We start from the raw sequence: 14389 nt of genomic DNA on the forward strand, positions 1-14389 counted from the left end.
AGTTTACAACAGAGATCACTTCTCTATTTGCAAGTGAAGGTTTTGTATCACATAAAGCATTCCCAGACAGTGATTTGTGTCAAACATTTTGCTCACTGGGTATACCCCCAAGCTTATTCTTAGGAGAAAACTTCCACCTCACATTCTACATATTCGTCATGTATAAATCTGCATTTGAAGAAAAATAAAAACATTTCAAAGTACCATTCTACAAAGCCAAAAGATTTTGTGAACAGCATACCTGCTTTTAGATGGCAAGAAGGTGGAGAAACCAATGAGCCAGGGGATGCGAAGATGCAGCAAGCCAACGTGGTACCATCCTGAGGATGGTCAGCAGAGGTGACAGGAAATCAAGTGCCTTGAGAAGTATTCTGCCCCAGGCAGCATGCTGATAGGGTGCTGAGGAGCAGAAAGCAGGCTGAGCCATCACCCCTTGGCCATCACATGGTGTTTCCACACCAGGACTTGGAGTCATGCCTTTCTAAGAAGGATGAGCTCCTCTGTTTGGTGAGAGGTGGCACTGGGCACAAACTGGAATGTGAGAAGTTCCCTCTGGCTGTCAGGACTACAAGCACATTTAATGAATACAATAAAGTAGGTGTAAATGTATATAATATTCCCCTACAGTTGCATGCAAGAAGTATTTATCACAGTTCATCAAACTTGATGAATCCATGCTTCATTTCTCTGAAGAAATCAAGAAACTAGACATTAAGGAACAAGGGGGGAAAACACCAGGTTCCTACTGAGCTCCGAGGGGATTTTGGCACTAGGAAATGTCTGCAGCTGTTGTAGTGAGCTCTAACTGGAAGAAAGGTGGAAAGATGATCCTTCTGGTCCAGGCTAGGAGGTAACGTGTGTTGGTGCACTCACTACTAAACCCATTGCTGTGTGGTGGAGGCCCTCCTGTCTGAGACAGGCCATGCGTTCCTCCTGGAGAGCAGCAGAGGGATCGGAGAACCCAGAGGGGAGCAGGCCCAGCATGCAGCTGAGCTGAGAGTCCTGAGGGATGTCCTTTTTGCAGTTCCTTTTGCAAGTTCCTGAGCTTGGAGCCACGTGTGGTCCAGCCCTGACTTCAGTCCCCAGTACTGCACTACTGGCTGGGTTGAAGACTTGCTCTGGGGAAGAGCTCTGGCAGTTCCTCTCTCAGAGCAAGCACTGCCTTACCTCGTGTGTCCTCTTGAAATGTACTGAACCAATAGTTGTGTACTTAAAAAATATCTATCTGGAGTGCAGTACATTTATCCAATAAATATCTTCTCCGTTAGCAAAAATTAACATCATTAATGCCGACCTTACAAACCAGGAAGCTGAAACACAAAGAGGAAAAGCAATGCATTAGAGAGGATCCTGGGGGGCCAGCAGAAGTCATGCAGCTGGAGGCCATCGGGGCAGCCAGCGCTCCGCTCACAAACATCGCTCTTCCAGAAAAGCTGACCTTGCATCTTGGGCTGGATTAGCAAAATAAAGCACAGATAGCAAAGGCCAACTTCCAGCCTCGTTTGAACGCACTCAATGGAGTGTTTGTGCAACAGAGGTTAACGCTTGCCATGATTTTTTAGCATAGGATTTGTGGCAGACAAAGGCGTGACTTCTCAAGCACTTTCAATAATTGTCTTATTTTTAACAGTACCAAATAAAAACACAACAGTTGGATAAATATTATAGTCATATTTTATTCCATAAATAAATTCCATTGGTTTTAAGCTGGTTGTTTTTACTTCCAAAATGTACAAATAAAGATTTAAATATTTTTGAAGGAAACATTGCAGATGGTTTTAGTTCTGCAGTTTTGATGCAAACATACTTCTTGGCATGGCTTCTTAATATGCCATTTCTATAAATACTTAATGCTTGCAAAAGTGAAGTAAAATACATATTAAATTGAAAAACACAAATAAAAGAGTTAAGACCGAAATTTTAAATATTGCTTTTTAACAGGTAAACTTGCTATGCGAATGCACTACATAAACAGGAATAGAGTCCTTCAGAGAGCTCCAAGATTGGTCCCTTTTGGTATGTTAAGTATTAATGTGAAACTGCTGCTGCTATGATTAAGTGGTAATGCTATTTCAGCTAGTTTCTAAACATAACAAATAATGATATTCGTTTTTCTTTAGTTCAAGGATTTAACTCACAGGAAATCAATTAATAGAATACTTCAGAGAAATAAGCTTCCCAGGTCTTTTAAACCCGGCTCTATTGGTACAGAGATGTATACTTTGAAACAGATTAAGATAAATAACACCACTGTAATTCGGTATTTGCATTAAAAATTCTTAAAATTATTTCCTCTGGGTACACTGACCATAAGTTGATGCTCTGAAACAGCTGTGCTTTTTTTTTTAGACTGCCTTGCTTACTTGAAAGTTGCCTTAAAATTTCAATTGAAATATAAATGATCTTTCTTTTTATATAAGGCGCCAAAGATAAGAAAAATACCTTCAGGTAATTAAGATAACAGCAAGTTTTATGGCTTATCTAACAGTCAAAAGCATTGGAGATCCAATTACGATGATAAGCAAGAGAATCCTTTGTCACTCGGTTTTCCTTTGAAGGAGCTGGTCCAGTAATTGCTGGGAAAGAAAAAAAAACAGCCTTAAAATGGGGTTAAAAATCACAAGGTGAAGTAGGAACCTTCAGTGATACTGTGAGGTGGCACAAGACTCCTCAGATCTACAAGCTCAGACCTACCAGCTACGTTACTCACAAAATGAAAGCACCGATAGCTTTTCCATCTCGGGCAGGAGCAGCATGGTTACATGGAGGAGCACACAGCACTTCAACAAGGAAAAGCCATTACATGTAGATGGCATGCTGCAGGATTACCTGGCAGTGCCTCAGATCTGCACCTAGATTAATTGTGCTCAGGTAGATTTCTGCTAGGATAAATTAAACTCATTTTAAAAAACTAAATGCCTTAGGTGCATGAGGCTCAGCTGTTAATGCTACATCTTAAGCAGAACCTAATGCTAAGAACAAGACCATCAGCTCTCAGGGTTTGCACATGCTAGCACAGGTACCCCCAGAGCTTCATGGGCCTCTCCCAAGAACGGCCGCTCTGGGAGCACTGCTGCAGGGCTCTGGGCTTTGCTAGACAGAAAGACTATCATGCTAACCACTGCAAAACAGTGGTGGCTGAGAGCTTTACCTCATCACAGTTGAAGGAGGGAGGCTTTAGGTTGGATATCAGAAGGAATTCTTTACCATAAGAGTGGTGAGGAGCTGGAACAGGCTGCCCAGAGAGGCTATGGACGCCCCATCCCTGGAGGTGTTCAAGGCCAGGTTGATGGGGCCCTGGTCTGGTATTAAATGTGGAGGTGGTGGCCCTGCATCTGGCAGGAGGGTTGGAGTTTGATTATCCTTGAGGTCCCTTCCAACCCGAGCCATTCTATGATTCTATGATTTACAGATCAGTGGTCAGACATTCATCCTGTAAAGCAGCAAAGAAGGCTTATGGACCCGCACTGTGCATCATTACCTTTTTAAAGATCTCCACGCGCATTCTGTTGCTCTGGATGATTATCCTCTTCTGTTTTTCCTCTTGCTTCTTTTTTACTTCAGGTAAATTGTCATAAATCCTGGAATGAAGTTAGAAGGTTAACTTCACACATCATCCCCAGGACTTGCAAATAACTGGGAAATCTCTCCAATGCAATTCTTGGCATCAACGAGTATCTCCAAGTACCCAAGTTAGATCTATGACACAGAACAAGTGTCATGGATCTAATTTTATACTATAAATTATTGACAGTAACGTTACAAAAATCTGACTTCTTGAAAAACATTGCTCATTTTGGACTAAGGAATAAGGAGAGATGGGATCAGGTTATCTCCATGCAGCATCTCAATTCTGGGGAAGCTTCTAATGGGCTCAGTGGATTTGGTTTATAGCAACACGGTTCAAAACAGAATGTGCTCTGCATGCTAGCCCTCCTAGCCTGTGAGGTGACGAGGCAATCCCCTGCCTCCTGGTGAGGCAGCAGCAAATAGGATTGAAGTCTAAACTCCAGTGGTTTGTACCTTTTAGATCTCATGTGCATCTCCTTCTCCGGAATGAATCTTTCCTTTGGTTTGAAGAGGTTATCTAGCAGAGGGAAAACAAAGTTAATCAGAGGAACCTGTGTTTTCTAAAATTTTAAGCCTCACATCTCACTCAGTCATGATCTGAAATTCCGGATTAGACTTCTCTTGGCTTAAGCTCAGATCTGTATCTCCGTAAATTGGTGGAAAGGCACTGAAAAACTACATCTGGAGCTGAGCTGGATCCCGGAACAGCCCTGTGGAAGGGGAAGGATGGATAAGCCCACAGCAACCTTTATTTTAAATGCATACAACTTCTGTCATTGCCACATGCAGCGGTGTACACTGATGTTCAGCCAGGCAGCAGCCACCAGTGCTGCTGTACCAAAGGACCCAGACAGGCAACTGCATGCATCCAGCAAACCACATCCCCTGCTGATGTCTGCCAGGAAGCTGGCCAGGCACAAGCATTTCCATTTCAATTTACACTTAGTTTGCGGGGCGGTGTGTAATTACACCAAGCACCAAGAGGAAGAAAATTGTATTACTCTTTGCTGATCAGCTATGAGGATATCTGAGATAATTCCAATCAGCATGGGAAATAATTACTGATCTTCATAGTCGGTGGGTCCCAGGAATAGGTAATTTTAGCATCTTTGCTAAAATGGTCTCTGAATGGGAAGGCATGCCTGGGAAGGACACAAACGGCACAGAGGACAGGGTATGGTGCCCTGCAAGTCTTGGTAAGCTGAGAGGCAAAGGTATTTGCAAGTGCCTCTGCAGAACATATGTATAAGATAAATATGTGTGCAAAGCTTTAAGCACTTCCATTTGCCAAGGAAGTTTAGAAGACATAATATATATCACAGCAGGCACCACGTCGGCCTCTTTCTGCCATCTCACTGAAGAGACAAAATACAATAATCAAGGCAAGGAAATAAATACAGAGAATAATTTGTTCCAGAGCTGCCCGGTGCAGACGCTGGCCCAGAGCAAAGCCAGCCACCGCTACCCAAAAAAGCCCCCTTCCCCAGCAGGTCTGCTTCCCTGCTGCTGAAGACACCAAATGTTTCGGGGATATTTATGGAAGTTGTCCTAGCAACCAAACAGCCTCAAGCAGGGGATGGGGCTACACCCAGAGGCAAAGCTGTGCTCGGATTACCGCCTCGCTTAGGAAAACGCCGCGTGCCCTCGCAGAATGCTGCTGCATCTCTGCAAAAATGAAAGGGAGATGTGCAGCAGCCTCTATTCTGTTCCAGCACTGTTTTTAGGATACAAATTTTGAAGGAGGACTGGGACTGACTTTCCTCTACTCGGTGGTTATCTGCACTTAGTCACTAATACTGCATCTTCAGTAGACATGAGCAACATGCTCGACTGACTGGGAAAATACAATTTGCCTTTTGTTTAGTAGTGTTTTTATGCTCATTTTTATGCTCATTCATTTAAAAGGAATGAACGTTTGGATGTTATAGCTGCCCAAATAATCCTTACACACAGAGGAGCAGATTGCTGCTGTGACCCAGACAGACCTGGTGGGGTAGCAGAGACCCGGTGGCACCAGTTTACTGGGACCAGTGTGGATCCCAGCGTGGTGCCCTGCTGCTCGAGGCTGCAAACCTCATTTGGCAGCTCAGGATTGCAGGACACATCCCTTCCCCAAGGCATCCTCTAACCCAGACAATGGCACAGGATCACGGCAGGGAGTTGGAACTGGATGATCTTTGAGGTCCTTCCAACCCAAGCCATCCTATGATTCTATGATTTCCAGGAAAAAAAAAAAAAAGAGAGCTATGGGTATTATTTTCTTCCTTTTTTTTTTTTCTGAATAAAAGCTGTTAATGACACATTAGCACTTTGAGCATAACACTCTCCAGATGATACAGAAATGGTTCTGAAAGGCATCAGACTCATCTCTGTCTGCAATTTGGATGGGAACTCCATGCGTGGCTTGACAAAGGTTTCAAAAGAAAGATTTAAAAGGGATCACGGGGAAAAACCTCCAAGAAAAATTATAAATCTACCTTGGTTATAAATATACCCTTTGTGAAACAGTACAGAGTCAAAAAGTTTACACATATATAAGTTTACACATATGTAAATGTTTGTGTGGTATCTCTTGGATCACTCTCAGGTCTCTATATAATAGAAAAAATCATGTACAAGAAAAAATCAGTGGTAAACTTTGAGGGATTTTAGGATAAGAATTCTAAAATTAACTGAAAAATTAATAAAAATGTTTTAAATGAGAAAATTAACCAATATTTAAATGTGTCTGCTATTTTTATGTTCAATTCTGAACACATATTTCCATCTGGAGGAGCAGCACAGGTTCAGAGCTATAAAAACCTCCCAAGAACACCATGAAGATCTGAATTAACTTCCTTCTTACTGAATGAAGGCCTAAGTTGGACATAAAGTCGAAAATTCCCCAAGTTGACAGCCTTCTAGGTTGCATTTTATCGAAGTTCCTTATCAGATCTCACAGCCCTGTATTGCCTTTGGAGAAAACTGTGCTGAAGGATAACAAGTAGGGCTTTCAAAACAGATATTTGGTATTTCCAGTGATGCAACACAGTCTTAAAAAAGAATAACAGTACAGACAGATGGGCATGAAACATTTCACTGATGTTTTAGTCAAGACAATGAGCTTCCAGCATTTATGCCAGTGTTGCAATGTGCAACAGTGGTCTGCAGGGTCTCCAGAGCAGGAGAAAGAAGCTACTTCAGCAAGTTGTAAATGAAATTAAATGGGTCAACGGTGTAATATATTTTAACACATACTAAACTGCACACAGACAGGATGAGCAACAAACTTGCTTGGGAAGTTATTAACAGTGACTAAATTTATCAAGGGCTAAACTCTGCCCGTCAGAATATATATGTATATATATCTCCTCTAATATAAATGTGAATTCTCAAGGTGTTAGGAGCTAAAATATATCTTTTGAGGATGTGTTGCCAGTTCCTGAAAAGCCAGGCAATGATAATGGTGATTCTCTATAAGCTGATTTTCACTGAAGTAAAAAAAATCAGTCACCAAAAGCCCGTTTGCCCAGAGTTCTAAGATACTTTAGGCTTTTTTTTTCAAAACTGCTTTTCAAATCAACAGTCCACAAAATAATAAATTAACCTTGCATCTAAGATAAATGCCAAGGTAGCATTCAGCTCAGCATGGCCATAGCATTTGGCAGGGAATTCATCCAGAGAAATGAACTAGTGCCTACACCCAGAGGGGTAGGCAGTTTTGCACGTTGCATGTCAATGACTTCATGCAATAAATGACTTCATCTGCAGTCAACAGATGAGTATTCGCTGTTCTTTATAAGAAAATGCAATAAGCCATGAGTTAAAGGTTCGATGGCAAGAGTGCCTGGACTTTCTGCTCATCTCTGTGAAACGCTGAAGCTGAACCATGGTCCTTCTCCTAAGAGGAGCCACAGGCAGGTGGTTTGTGGGGTTTCCAGCTCTCCATGTCTGACCTACACTATAGCTATCAAGACTTCTGATCCTCCTTAATATTTTAGTCTTAACAGTGGAAAATGTCACCAAGATCTCCCTCCTCTCCCATCCTCCTCCTCCCAAAAAAAAAGTACTATAAATCTACAGGTTTATCATAACTTTTCAGACTAAACTCATTTTGGGCATGATATGGGAGATTTCATAGAATTACAGAATCACCAAGGTTGGAAAAGACCTCCAAGATCATGCATTCCAACCATCCACCTACCACTAACCATATCCCTCAGTACAACATCTCATTCTGCTCTGTCCAAATGATACTTGAGCATTCATGTACTTGAGAAAAAAAAAAATTAATTAGCATCTCACTTGGCTTTCCTAATTCGTTCATTCATTCTTGTTTGACTAAGGCATATAGCACTGAAGAGCCCACAGTTTCCTTAAAAAAGCCACACTGTTAGTGAGGAAAACATGACAGGTCTACGTAAACTGATCAAAAGGTTTATTTCATCTTTGGTAAAACTTGCAACAGCTTCTCAATCTTGATTTCTTTAGTTTCAGTTTCTAATCATGGATCAAATCTGACCTTATACTCCTCGATTAAAAAACCCATCATTGAAAATTCAGTTTTCAATTTGACTACTTCAGGACCTTAATGAAATTATCCCCCAGCAAACTGACTGAACTTTGTAAGTCACCCGCTGCAATGCACATCGTTTCAACACTGTAATTATCCACACAAAAAACTTCATATTTAAAGATTTCCCAATTTATTTCCACCTTCCTTGACACCACACCTTGAGAGATGGACCCCTTCTGCAGAGGGGCCTCTCTCAGATACTCCCCCTATTGCAAGCAGCTCCAAAAATCCACAGAAACGGGCTTTTATCTGCCTGAAGAGCTTTCTGAAGAGCTGGCTGGACTTCCTCTACTCGATACTAATTGGCAGTGTGCTCTAACACACTTTGAAAGGCTTTTGACCTCAGTCTTGCTTATAATTGCCCTTTTTGCTCATCTCCCTGAGCTCTCCCATCCCCTTCCCTCCTCCTCTCCTGTTACTATCACCTTGCACAGATGCTGGCTCTCTCCCCACCGTTCACAAGGATGAGGGCACGGAGGGGACATGCCCCACTCACTGCACCTATACATCCCTCCCTGCTGTCACAGAGGGTCCCATGTCCCCCAAAGCCAGTGCCCTGCAAGGTGCTGCCTGTGTCTATCTGACTCACAGGCGCTGCTGCAATCAATATGATGAATAATAATATCATAAAAATAGGTCATTCCTCTTCCTAATTCAATTACCCGACTGCAGCTTAATCTTTATTCAGAACTGTCAGCCTTAACCAAGTGGCCAGGTGCCAACCAGATCAGCAGTGCTACTGCCAGTTATGAATATTGACAGGGAAAAGAAACCTGAGAAATGGCAAACCTGAAGTCATACACAAGCAGAGTTGGGCAGGTGGATGCAAACATCTCATCAGCCACCAAGGTATCTCAAGGCCACAAGGATGGACTTTTACAGCTGCAGGAATTGCTAGCTGCACACTTAGGGCATGTTCTCCAATTGCCATCTTCTCTCCCCAATGAATATGCAGTCCAAATAATAACCTCCCTGATGCAGAGCTGCTTGTGAATCCAGCACTTTGAAAACACAAATAGCAATCCTTGCCCTCCAGGCTTCTGTCATTACAGTAAGGCTATTTAGAAAGGTTTAGAAGCATGGGTAAGGTGGTATAAATTAGTTTCCCACACATTACTAAAGATACAGGATTTGGAATAATACTGGATGCAAATCTAAAGAAACACAGCAGGCACATCAGTAAGGGCTGACTTTCCACTTACGATGCCATTTCCAACCAACCATCACACTCCCAAAGGAAAGCAAAATGGAAGGTATGAAAAAACCATATATGCCTGAGAAAATTTTTTAAACCTCTGAAAGTGCTTGTGTACTCTAAGATCAGAAGGCTGTTCATTATGCAGATTTAAAGGCCTATAAACAGCTGGTAGTCCTGTCACTGAAGTAATTACATTACGGTTTTTGAGATTTAAATCCAGTTATTTGAACATTGTTTCTATTCAGTTCGTCACAGTGGGATCTCTAATTTGTTCGACATAGTCAACAGTAGAGTAGTCTATCTTGGACTAATTAGCAGACTTGAAATGTAGCAGTACACATTACCCAGCACAAAGGCTAGCAAAAGAGTTGCAGGTTCTTTGCCTTCAAAGCGCTCTTGTGACGGTAATGTCTTCTGTGGGATAAATATTTCTGTTTTTCTAAGATTACCTTCAGTATTTTGTAAGCTCTTGTTCATGAATTACAGTTAAAAATGGTAAACAACTTGGATTTCAGAGGTTTTTTGAGGATGAGAAGGTAAAAGCAAGCTGCACAGATGTTGGTATTTATATGGAAATGAAGCCAAATGCCAGCTCTTTCTCCTTCAAGAAACTCTAAGTTGTAACAACACTGCCTAAACATTGGATATCTAATAATTTCATGTTATTAATAAAAACATTTTAGCCTGATGGAACAATCTATTGGAAAAATATTTCTGAAGGTCATGGCTCTTTGCTTTGGGTGACATTGATATAAAAGATGCAAGTCAGGAGTGAAAAAGCAAACTGATTTTGGAGAGATTAAGCAAAACAGTGACAAATTCACAAAGTGCAGAAGGGAAACATCTCAGGCTGCAGTTCCACCCCCCATTTACACCCAAGTAAGAGCTGGCTGCTGTCTGATGGGGCAGTCCCACCTTGACTGCTTTCTGCACAGACTGCATATGGGGAAGTAGGCCAGGAAATGTCTTCCAGGGGTGGAAAATGAATGGGATAACTGATGTTACTGACGATGCTTGTGGTGTGTATGCTGCAGTGTGCTGCTCTGTGAGCACCTTGAAGGTACTCAGAAATGCTCCTCCTGCCCAGCCACTAATGTGCCTATAATCAGTGCTTGGGGTCACTCCAATGGGTTCAGTGGAAATTACACTCCTCAGACAACAAATCGTTATGAAAAAGATCTCTGGAAAATGCAGGAGGGTGTGCTGGCAGCGAGCCCTCAAAGCCATAAAGACCTCTCCACACATCCCAGAGACAAGAGAAAAGAGGAAGCTATCAGATGGAAAAGAAGCAACCGCAGGATCACACCCTGCGGCCTGGGGCTGCCATCAGTACTGTGCTGTGTACTTAAGCACATTTCCAGGTCATCATTTTACTCTCCTGGGCTCTTAATTTCAAATGATGCTTCAAAACTGTAAAAGAGCAGATTGCTTCTGAGACAAAGATGCCTGCAGGTGGGCTGGATTTGGCAGGATTTTCAGATGAGCAGGAGGGAGGAACATCAGCAGTAGTACCAGCTGAAATACCAGAGGCTGTGAGGAGGTGGCAAAGCCACTGTTCTGCATGCTCAGAAGTGTTTGGTGCCCAGTGACTTCTAAGATGCTGACATCTAACAGCTGCTTGGGCTGCAGTAACACCACTTAGGTCACAGCCACCAACCTGTGTCCCCAGCTTGGTCTGGTGTCACAGCTGCTCCTGGACCACAACTGATTTACAAGCAGTGTACCCAGAGATGGATACAGCATTCAGGACTGTTTGGATCTACAGGATATCTACCAGATATAGGATAGAATCATAGAATCACCAAGGTTGGAAAAGACCTAAAAGATCATCCAGTCCAACCGTTCACCTATTACCAATAGCTCCCACTAAACCATGTCCCTCAACACAACATCCAGCCTTTAGGATGATATCTGTCCTTTTCCAGGTGCTTTGTGCCCTACACAAACCCCAGGCTCTCAGGCATAAAAGCTACCTATGAAACAGTGCCATAGACAGGGACGTATGCTGCCACATTGCCTTTGCTTGGCCAGTTTGGTGTTGTTGCTGCAGGGGTGTGGTACACAAGCAGCCTGTGAGCGTGCTTTGGGAAGGGCTGGGTACCAGTAGAGCCCAAAAAATGAGAAGCTGGCAGCAATGCAGGTGATGCTGCTCTCTCACCATCTCCCACCTTGCCTCCTGATCACAGCTCTGCTTGATGAGCTGGAGCAGCCATTTGATGTAATGAAAACCCAAAGAGGGAATTCTAGTTTTAAACAGTGAAAGGAAATGAAGAGCTTGATAGATCAGCTCTGATCCAGTTTAAGCATTGAAACAGGGCTGGAGGTGACATTCCAGGGGTGACATGGCTGCTTGCACCCACAGCCTCCCTTCCTCCAGGTTATAATGTGAAAAGGCATCTTCAAGTCGCCAGGATTTTGCTGTCCACTTTTCATCTCAGTAAACAAAACTGTATTTGCATTTGTTATCTTGACTATAGCTGCATTCTTCCTTTTTTTTTTTTAATTTAATTTTCATTGCTTTAAATGCACATTTTACATGCTAAAATAGCCTTTCAGATAATACAGAATAATAATGACAATAAATGATAACTTCTCCTCCTTTCTACCTGCAGGATAGGCAGAAGGGAACGTAAAGGCCATGACCCCAGTGGGACAGATTGTCTCATCATCAGAGACATCAGCAGGATACAGACAGCCAGAACCCTTGGTGATCATACAGGGGAATCCCTTGGCTCTTCTGTGAAAGGGAGCATGGCCAAAAAGTTCAGGAACATCTGTACTAAACAAAGATCCCATACTCTGGGACTCATTAGTGATACTAATCCTTCTGCACAATAGCATCCACGAGGAGAAGTCCTAAAATACCAATTGTCAGGACTCAGAGCAAATTAAATATGCTCTGAACACTCCTACACAGCCCTCTGAACTGCAGCCCACACAGTTGTGCTTTATCAGCAATCTAGGATTTACAGCATTAATTACAGTTATACTCCAACAACAGACTTGTGACACTTCTGTCATTACAAAAATATTAAGATCTTACAAATAGGAAATTACACTTGGCTATGTGAAGGCAAATGAGTTATGGAAACTAAAGATTCTCTTTAGACAAATTTATCTTTAATGACCAACCACTAAGAGAGGGAAATAGTAATTTACTTGAGTGATTAATGAATACATTTCAATCTTATGCTTTTATTGCTCATTAAACAAGCATAAAAATTAATCATCGTTTAAGAAGAAAGAGGTTTAACCTTTCAACTTTTTGTATCACAAAGTGTTTACAGAGCGGCTTGGGGGGGCTTTCTAAGATGACAACCAAAGAAAGAGATATTTGCCGTTTCTTCTGAGAAGAATGACAAACTCTTCCCAGTGAGGGGGCTCAGTTGGGCTGGCACAAAGCCCCACACTGACTGCAGCTGAGCTGTGCATCCCTAAGCCATTCGAATCCAAAGTAATTACCTTGGATAATTGAAGTGCTGAATGAATTTTATCAACTCTTTAAAAGGTACTTCATCTTTTTTGCTTTGTTTACATGTGGTTATTTAGCTCTTACTATAAATCCCATTGTGTGTGTAAGATTGGTTCCATCACATGACAACAAATGGCATACATGTAGTGATAGAAAATAATATTCCCCAATATAAAGCATGCCAAGGGAAATAAAATAGTTTTGAGGGGTACAAGCAGAGCTGATGTAGTCTTAATGACCACGAAGTTGTGGAGTTTCATCACTTCCTCATTGAAAGACTTGGCAGGTGTTACCAGTCATTGCAAATCATTTGCCTATCATCATCTTTTAGATCACTCAGGGGAATTTTTGCTTGATTATGCTTTGTCAGAAGAAGAGATGAAGACAACCTTAACCGTAATATGGCTATTTAATGTTTTCAGATGTTTTATTTTTCAGTAGAATAACGTGGCTGTAAAGAGCCACAAGTTTAAATCCAAAAAATAATTTAAATAATTAGTTAAATTAGTTAACTGAATTAAGGAAAATCCAGACGGCAATTAAGAAGAAAAAGAAAAAAAAGTGTGTGTGATTTGTTTACCACGTTGTGCTTAGGTAAGATTTACAGGGATGCTATTGTAAGGGAGCTGCTGGATATTGAGAGCAATAAAAAAGCCTAATCATTAGGATATTGCAGAGTTTAGATGCATCAATTTATGCCTTGCATACAGCTGCTGGGCAGACAAGCTCAGCTTCACCAGCTCACTGCTGAGGGCTTCACGTGTCAAGTGGTGAGACTACACACGATGCTGCTAAGACCCAAACACCATCCATCCTCCTACCTGAGACTCCCCAAATCAGCCTTCCTGTGAGCTGTGATAGGTACAAAATATCAGTGATGCTTCTCTACAAGTAGCAATTCGTATCATGCTGAAGAACACAACTGTTTGTGATAATGACAAAACGTGGCCAAGGAAGGCTGCCATGGACCAGAGATAACACCTTCTGCCCAGTAACCCTTACAATTCAGAGACCTCATTCTCTGAGCACCACGACAGACAGTGGAAATAGGACCAGCAGGTTTCACGTTTGCTTCCATCAATACAGAAATATTAGATACGCGTCAAGGTTTCAAGAACAGCTCCAGACCCATTAACTGGTCAGAACACAACTTACCACTGAGTGGGTCAGGAACAGTGTATTGCTTTTTTTTGTTGGAAGTGGATGCTGAGGAAAGCTTGCGGGGTGTGCTCACTGGTGCATCACTCTGCTGGGCTTTCCTCTGCTGCACCATATGTTCCAGTTTCTTCAGCCTTTCTTGCGAACGGGAAATGAAGTGAGGCTTATGGATTTCTAGTGCTTCCTAAATAAAACAGAGAAACCACTTTGTCTTAGAAAAAGGAAGAAAAATATTGTGGCATTCATCTAGCTGGGTTCAGTAAGAGATTCCCAAGGAATATCATCCCTTGTCTGTACAAAAGTTCACAGACTGCCTTCCTATCTGCCTTTGCTCCCTTTCATTGTTAGAAAGGTGCTTTGGCATGTACCTTTCCTCGTCAGGTAAGGGAGAATATTTCTGGGGAAAAGAAACACTTTAAGAAGATTTATCCGAGAG

At 42.1% G+C, this 14389-nt stretch overlaps 1 protein-coding gene across 6 annotated transcripts in view; it reads right to left on the reverse strand.

Moving 5' to 3' along the window:
* Positions 1-1656: 1656 nt before the first annotated feature.
* C8H10orf90 (chromosome 8 C10orf90 homolog) overlaps positions 1657-14389 on the reverse strand; it is a 64286-nt gene continuing 51553 nt past the window's right edge. For 5 of the 6 annotated variants that reach the window (XM_010714841.3, XM_019617869.2, XM_019617868.2 and 2 more), the window contains 4 exons: positions 13951-14137; positions 4024-4087; positions 3482-3581; positions 1657-2576 (listed from right to left, as the gene is read on the reverse strand). In XM_010714841.3, coding sequence (XP_010713143.1) covers positions 2538-2576; positions 3482-3581; positions 4024-4087; positions 13951-14137 — 390 coding nt within the window. In that variant the 3' untranslated portion in view covers positions 1657-2537. Of the gene's footprint in view, positions 2577-3481; positions 3582-4023; positions 4088-13950; positions 14138-14389 lie in introns of those variants that run through there. The other variant, XM_010714845.3, reaches the window with a different exon arrangement.

This window comes from Meleagris gallopavo, chromosome 8, assembly GCF_000146605.3.
Source record: "Meleagris gallopavo isolate NT-WF06-2002-E0010 breed Aviagen turkey brand Nicholas breeding stock chromosome 8, Turkey_5.1, whole genome shotgun sequence".
In the NCBI taxonomy this organism is placed as follows: Eukaryota; Metazoa; Chordata; class Aves; order Galliformes; family Phasianidae; genus Meleagris; species Meleagris gallopavo.